This window comes from Penaeus japonicus, unplaced genomic scaffold, assembly GCF_977035675.1.
Source record: "Penaeus japonicus unplaced genomic scaffold, GWHDUDI00000001_assembly GWHDUDI00000001, whole genome shotgun sequence".
NCBI lineage: Eukaryota > Metazoa > Arthropoda > Malacostraca > Decapoda > Penaeidae > Penaeus > Penaeus japonicus.
The window spans coordinates 50,023,415-50,031,622 of record NW_028234403.1 but is presented as its reverse complement, the minus strand read 5'-3'; the positions used below and the strand labels follow the sequence as shown (position 1 = coordinate 50,031,622).

Below are 8,208 nucleotides of genomic sequence, written 5' to 3'. Positions count from 1 at the left end.
TTTGTGAAGTGCAAATAAGAAGTGGATTGCCCTTCCCAATACAGTTAACATTGTTCCCATTAAACACGCTTTAATTAAACAATCTAGTGCATGATCCTATTATTAGCTAGAAATTGCAAATTAGCAATCAGAATCGCAACAAATCTCATCGAGTTAGACAATAAAAGGTTTTTAATATATAATTCGGAGCCTTTCCAGCTCGGTTCATTATCGTCTGACGCAGTGAACGTTGCCTCGGCTCTTACGTAGTGCAGTAATTATTTTAAAATGTTTTTCTTGGATCACAACAGCATTGAATCGTTTTATCCGTTGCGGACGGGTGGCATGACATAATGCCAAACGTTTTCTTGGCCTGACGACGTTTTGGCATGTTTGTCTTTTGGAGAGAGTGAATCGCTGTGTTTCTCAATAACACTACGAGGAAGAACTCTATTGAGAGGATTTGATTGTAACATTAATTACTATAACAGTCGTAATATTCATCAAAATAAGCTTAGTCTAAAATCCCAAACATAGATGGCATCACTCTCACCGCTCATCCAAGAGTCTCTACCAAGCGCCATCTCCAGAGAGCGATGGCACAGAAGAGGAAGGTGATTCGGGTAGTATGGGTGCCTTATGCTGAGGCACTTGCAGTCACAAGCACAGGTCTCCTTCCTCTTCCCCACATCTTCATTTAATATCATTGGGGAGGTTTTTTTGTCTATCGCATTTGTTTACGAAAGTTCATGCTTACGTAAAAGAAATATGTTGCTTTTTGTCGTCTCATAAAGCTGAAATACTTCTATCATGCTGAGTAGAAAGAACATAATGATCTGACACGGACCCTATACTACTATTTTTGTCTTATACAACATTGATAAGCACTACAAGATGGCACGTAAAAGTCTCACAAGATAGTAAAACAGTAAAACAAAAAAACAAACATCAATATGGCTCTAGTATTATAACGAATGAATGAAAGAGTGCAAGATAAGTCAAGATACGTCGGTGAAGCTCCCTCGCTCAGAAATAAAACTCATCTAAAGTGCCCCGCAAGTGGCACTAGTGCCGTCTGGGGACCAGTCAAGCAAGTGCATCCCCGTCTGTGACGTGTTTAATCATCAGAATCCTTTGAGATGTGGACATAAAGAGGGAGGGTGCCTTTAAACTAAGAATGATCATAATGTTAGGAATGTTGTTAGTAGTAATAGCATTAATACGATAACAATAATAATGATAAAAATATTATCTTTATTGTAATAACTAGCATTATCATTTGGAGGAGGAGGAGGACGAGAAGGATGAGGGCGAAGGCGAGGGCGAGTACGAGGAGGATGAGGATGGTAAAAATAATATCATAATGATAATATAACAACAATGATGATTATGATCATAACGATAATAACAAAAACAACAACAATTATGATAATGAGAACAATAAAAAATAATGATAGTGATAATAATTAAGATAATAATATCACTAACAATATTAATCATAGTAATGATGATAATGAAAACAATAACAGCAATGACAAAGACCCGTTTGTACAATCCGTCCCCGATAGCGTGACTCACCAGACCAAAGTCATCGATAACCGAGAAAGCGACTGCGTTGACCATTATAAAGGGCCGTGGACTTCGTTGCGCAGATGACCCTTGATGTCTGGACGGGACAGACGGTAAGGCGCCTTGGCGAGCGAAGGTGAGTGATGGGAAGGCCTTTCAAAGTAAAATATTTGGCTTTTCAGGCCTAATGTTTTGGATTCAATATGTTATTTTTCAGGTTATATGTTTGTTTGGTTTTCAGATCTTGTATAAGTCTAACAAGTATTTATTTATTATTATTATTTTTTTTTTACTAGAGTAAAGAAATGAACATCACAAGTTAAAAGTAAAAAGAGGAATTCACTGATTTAGATGAATTCAGCTTACAAAAGGAACTTCCCTTTCTCTTCTGAGACACTAAGACGCTAAATATATATTGTTTGCACTGTTTGCCCTTCAGTATATATATACATATACTTAGGTTACTTGCGAATTATTATTATATATAAATTTGATCAAGGACACATATCAATATATGCATATAGGGAAAACGATGTGATCTGATTTTTTTTATTCTGTATTAGCTCTCAAATTTATATCACATACGAAAGGAGACCTCAGGCCTTCATTTATTATCACTTTGTAGCAAAATGATGGAATGCAATTTGTTTTAGAAATTTGATTGAAATCTTTCAAATGCCTTAGCAGTGGCCTACTTTGAACTGATTTCGGACAAACAAGAGCACCATGAAAAGTGAAAAAAAAAAGTTTTTCTTTTCTTTTCTTTTTAATCTCAAGTACGATTACAGAATAACTAGGCACCGTCACTCAGCGCATAGTTACTGCTTACTAGACTTGAAAGCAAGTGTTTGAGATTGGTTTGAGGTTTGGAGAAAAAACGTGCAAGTTAATGCCGTAAAGTGATTAGATACCACGAAGTAAAGTCTAACGTAGTGATGAGTTTTGGAAGATTTCCTTCTTCACGTCTAGGAGAAATAATTATCGAACAGTCTTCATATATTGATTACGCCGCTCTTTGCAACGAATGGATCTGAAAGTGAGAATGACTTTAAAGCTTACCGAAGAAGCACAACAATGTGTATTTGGCCATTATTAGCAATGAGGCAACTTCTACATTAAGACTAAAAAGTAATAATCTTTATTGATAAGAAGGGAAGCTGGTTCAGCGTGTTTGCAAGTGTGACTGCACTCCCTTATCCTTTTTCATCCGTCATGGTCAGTAAACTAACTAATCACTTTAATCTATAATGGTCGATAAAGATATCCATAGACACCTACAACCTTGACACGCACAAACCAACGCGTAAACTTGCACATGCTTATACATTCGCATACATACACGACCTATATGTAGCAAATAAAATAGTTGTTGAATTAATAAATAAATATATGGTGGTAAAGAATATAATAACAAAGATTATGCTAATAATAATAATGGTGATAATGATAATTAAAACAATATCATCAATAAGGATAACAGTAATAATAACGATAATAAAAAGATAATCATGATTATACGGATGATGATGATGATGATGATGATGATGATGATAATGATAATGATGATGATAATGATAATGATAATGATGATGATGATGATGATGATGATGATAATGATGATGATGATGATAATAATGATGGTGATGATGATGAAATGCCTTCCCCCTTCTCCGACAGAGATCACCTGTGCCACAATAGCAGAATGGCTCTCAGTGGCTCTCACCTCCGCGTGGCTGCCGATGAATGGTATCCTTTCGTCATGTTCAAGGACCATGAAGATGGATCCTTCACTACTTCCGGTCTCATGATGGACTTCATGCGTATCTTAACAAGCAAACTCAACTTCACGTGAGTTATTATTTTTTTCTTCTTCTTCTTCTTCGTTGTATGATAAGGAGGTTGGAGCTATGATGGATATACTTAGTTATTAAAATTGAGGTAGATATCTGAAGTTATAGGTATTTCTTTCTAATCCGCCAACGAGTCTAAGGAACGACTTCTGGGAATACGGGGGGAGGGGGAGGGGGACGGGCGGCAAATATGGGCGACTTCATTCAATGAAATATTCAATAAGTGAAAGAATGTGGGCAAAACAGCCAATAATCGTATTTTAAGGTGTAAAGAAAGTGGAAAATGAAATTGCCGAGCCAAGAATTGCGTTTCATAATGAAAGGTAAGAAAATTAAACATTCGAACCAAGAATTGGTCACGGAGGATTCGAACCGCGCGCAAAGAAAAAAGAAAAAAAAAATCTTATTCGCACAATTTCCCACAAAAGTTGTACGAAATAAAACAACTTTCAAATGCCCTCTTCCCTGGCAGGAGGCTAACCCTCGTGCCACCTCTTGATAGCCTTATTTCTTACTCGATACCTCAAACATTACAATACTAGATAAGTTTCAAGACGTAAATTTGGTGTACCTTTGGTGGATGGTAGATGTCGAGGCTGAGAGGACGAGAGACCTTTGATATTCATTAGGTTTTTCAAGCTTGAACAATATTACTGAACTTCACTGAATTTTGTATGATCCGTGACATTGCAACAATTAAGTTAATGGTTCATTTTAATCGCAGTAGTCGTAAGAACATTTAGAAACGCAAAAATAGCACCGTCAACAGTCTTTTTTTCTTCTTTTATAGGGTTTTAGATGAAGTTGAAGTCTATATTCCCTGGATATTTTTTCTTGTTTTTTTCTTGCTTCTTATATCATATCTATAATTTTTTTTTACCTTTGTAGGAAGATCTTTGCATGTCTCAAGATGTAGTACTTATTTAAAGGAGGTTGATCAGCGCCTGTAATTAACATATTCATATTAGGATTTTTGCTTTTAATAGTGCTTGGAGTAACTTAGTTCTATATGAGTGGAATCTTAGACATTGTAGTGTCAGATGTTCGATGTTTTCTTCTTCATTGTTGCACCATCTACATTTTGGGTCCACTTCTAATTTTAGTTTGTATTACGCCAAAATATAAACAACTCAACTAAAACACAAAAAAAGAAAGGAACTTAAAGCGAATCGCCTAATCCGACAACCAAAAGAGACGACTCTAAAACAGACAACATAAAACAACAATATATCTTATACAATTGAGGGCAGACCCTGCCACAAGGAACTGAGCTTGCCCGCTAAAAACAGCTGATTCTGTCAGCTTAGATTTTGATAATTCGTCATTTAACCATGAAGCAACAAAAACGTTATTAATTAGTCAATTAAAGCATAATGAATACTAAAATGAAAATAGAACAAAGTAAAAGTAGAAATAAAAACCCGCAATCAATTATAATGAAAATGGGGGATGTTTTGAAGGGATGACTCTCTCAGAGACACAACACTATAACCATACAAATTGCACGTATCCATACACACGACGTGTATATGGGTGTACCACTAATAATAAAAACACCATTATGCGAATGACACTTAAGAATACATACTTACATTAAACGATACAATCATTAATTTTTTCTTTTTTTCAAAGCCATATTTAGCATCACATTTAAAAAGATAAACAGAAAAAAATAAAATAAAATATTCCCCTGACAGGTTTTCTGTTATCAAGTCAATGGATGGTGAATGGGGTCGCGTCTTCGCCAACGGATCCGTTACAGGCATGATAGGAATGTGTCATAGGAAGGTAAGATTTAGTATTAGAGAAATTCGTACGATTGATTAAGGATATGTTGTTTGCGAGAGCGAGAAGTAGAGGAGGGACAGAGAAAGTGTGGTTAGCAGTCTGGGGGGGGGGGGGGCACACAGGGGGGCACAGCTGATTATAGAGGAGGACCGGACGAGCACAGCGACCCCATGTAGCTGACTACCAATTTATCTAGTTTTAAAATAGGGGGGGAACGGTCCTGGTATTGGGGCCATGTACCCCCCCCCCCGCCCGTGACCCCCACTAATGGTGATTAGATAGATAGAAAGATATGGGTGTGTATATGTATGTTGCATAAAATTGAAGAAAGAAGTAATAATGCTGATAGAATTGCAAGAATATAACTATTAGTATTAGGACAGGATCAATGATAATGGCAATGTTGATGGTAATAATAATAATAACAATGATCACAACGATCATACTAATAACGATAATGAGAAAAAAAATCAACAATAATAACACTACTAACAGAGAAACCACAAACAATGGCACAGGAGGTGGACATGGCTCTGGGCCCCTTCAGCGTCCTGCACAAGCGGTCGCAGGTTATCGACTACTCCGAGTTCCTCTACATCGACTCCTTCGGGATCTTCCTGCCTCGCCCCTATCGTGAGAGGGACCTTAGTGCCTTCGTCAAGCCCTTGGCGTGGCAGGTCAGAGACGGGTCCATTTGATGCTCCTTAGTTTTTTAGGTTAGCTTGGGTAAATTAGGGAAGGTGGGGTTAGGTTAAATTCGGTAAGGTAAAGTCGGGTTAGGGATCGGGGAACGTGTCTGTTTTGAGGAATTAGGAATTGGTGAGCAACGGTAGAACAGGATGAACTGATTGGTTGTTGATATGATAACAATCAAAGAAAAAGAAGTTGAGTATTATATGCAATAAAGTTATATATATTTTTTTTCTTTTTTTTTAGATTTGATATTTTGGTCTTACGCTTTTCATATGTGTTTTGTATGATATCATTTGAAGTGTTAAATATGATATCTTTCCATTATATAATGCATATAATTTTCTTTCTTTTTCTTTTTCTTTCTTTCTTTCTTATTTTTCTTGTTTTTTTCCTTCTTTTTGTTACCTTTTATTCTTGTAAGTCATGTTCCCACAAATTTTGCATTTGTTCATTCCTGTGTATTATAAAACACTGTATGATATCAAAGAACTTACGAAATAAAACGGAATACTATTTAGTGTTTACCTGTAACTTAGACGATCAACAAGAGTGTAAAGATCAAATGGCAAAGTGAATTATTCTTAATGGGGTTCTTCAAAGAAAAAAAAATTCTAGGTAAAACAGAGGGAATTGTACTACCGTAATAATGATGAGTCATCTGTTTGAACCGACAACATTCCGTTTCTAAAGTTTGTAAAGATAATTTGCTGCATTTTAACATTGCATCATGTTCTTCAGTAATTATTCAATCAAGGTGTATCAATAACTGCATAGCAAATCGAAGAAACATAACATAAACACTTCGAAATATTTCTTGGGAGATTCATGGCAAATTAATGTGATATTAAGGCATCAAAATACAAAATTTAAAGCACGTACCAAACTTCCACTGCTTTCTGGCCAATGGTGATAAAATTTGCATAGAAGAAATATAAATGAATAAATTGACAGATTCTTGATAAATAAATTGATAGTCTTAATAAATGAAATAACAGATTCTTCATCTAATTGTCTGTATGACGGAAATGTGTGATAAGATATAAGCGTAAAATAATTTAAGTTAATGAAACGTAAATAATCAACTTGTGAATTAGTTATATAACAATCATCATAGGCAATATATACAACCAATCAATCAAATACATTTTTTTACAGAAAAACTAATATCAAAAATTGATTTTATAAACCATTATTTTCCAATATCATTATCATCTTTATCTTTACCTTTATCACAATATTTGACAATATTGATTCCCACCATTTCTAACCGGAATCACTATCTCGATATCCAATTAACACCATACCAATCTACCAGATTTGGCTGGCACTGCTGCTGCTCATGGTGGCGAGCATGGCATTCGGTACCATCTACGACCAGCTGGCGCTCAGATGGTCACTGCCCAATGCCACGAATCGTCATAAGGGCGCCGAGCCTTATTATTTCCGTCCCAGCTGGATCCTTAAAGTGTTGCTTTTGGAGTGTAAGTATTTTGAATCACTTTTTCTTGTTCTTGCTTTATTAATATTTTTATTTATTTATCTATCATTATCTTGTTGTTGGTGTTGTTGTTGTTTTGCAATTTTTCTCTTTTGCCTTTGAATTGATTTGATAGGCGGGGTGAAAGGCCAAACTTGCTTAATTAATTCAAAAGCTGCATAAGATAAGATTCAACAGATGTTTGGGAGCCGATAGACATTTTGTTACAAAAAAAGTCATAGATATTAAAAAAATGAATATCGAAAATATATTTATTCACGTTATGTAGTTTTTGAAGTTCTTAATCATTGGTATCCTTATTATTATTATTATTGTTGTTGTAATTGTTGTTGTTTTAAATATTACGATTAGTATTGTCATTATTATCCTACATATGATCATGTTATTGTTGTTATTACCATCATTATCAACATTATCATCATCATTATCATTACTAAGTTAATTTAATCGTTATTTCCTTCCTCTTCTTATTTCTCATTTGATGCATTGTCAAAATATCGGTTCGGGTAATCTAATCACTTGCAGATACGAGACTGTTCCAAAACTGATAGCAATGATAGTAAGAACAAAAGCAAAGCCACGCCCAAGGCACATTTCATCAATCAGAACAAACATGAGGAACTTACCAATCAATGTCTTGCTGTTAGTGGAACATGACTCATCTTAGGCGTATTCTTTGGATATTGGAGCCTAGCCAATCCACCTGTAACAGTAGGACATTATGAATCAATTTGTCTTTGGGACAAATAAATCTGAAAGTATTTACTATTCTCCGTCCTGCAGCCATCGACCTGCTTCCCTCGTCCCTGACCGGCCGGGTGTTGCTGGGCA

At 35.6% G+C, this 8,208-nt stretch overlaps 1 protein-coding gene across 1 annotated transcript in view; it reads left to right on the top strand.

Annotated features, from left to right (window-relative positions):
- The first annotated feature begins 3,250 nt into the window (after positions 1-3,250).
- LOC122243057 (putative glutamate receptor) overlaps positions 3,251-8,208 on the top strand; it is a 7,599-nt gene continuing 2,641 nt past the window's right edge. Inside the window, exons 1-5 of the mRNA XM_043000520.2 lie at positions 3,251-3,396; positions 5,096-5,186; positions 5,705-5,863; positions 7,195-7,360; positions 8,161-8,208. The exon at positions 8,161-8,208 is cut by the window's right edge and continues 170 nt beyond it. Coding sequence (XP_042856454.2) covers positions 3,251-3,396; positions 5,096-5,186; positions 5,705-5,863; positions 7,195-7,360; positions 8,161-8,208 — 610 coding nt within the window. The remainder of the gene's footprint in view (positions 3,397-5,095; positions 5,187-5,704; positions 5,864-7,194; positions 7,361-8,160) is intronic.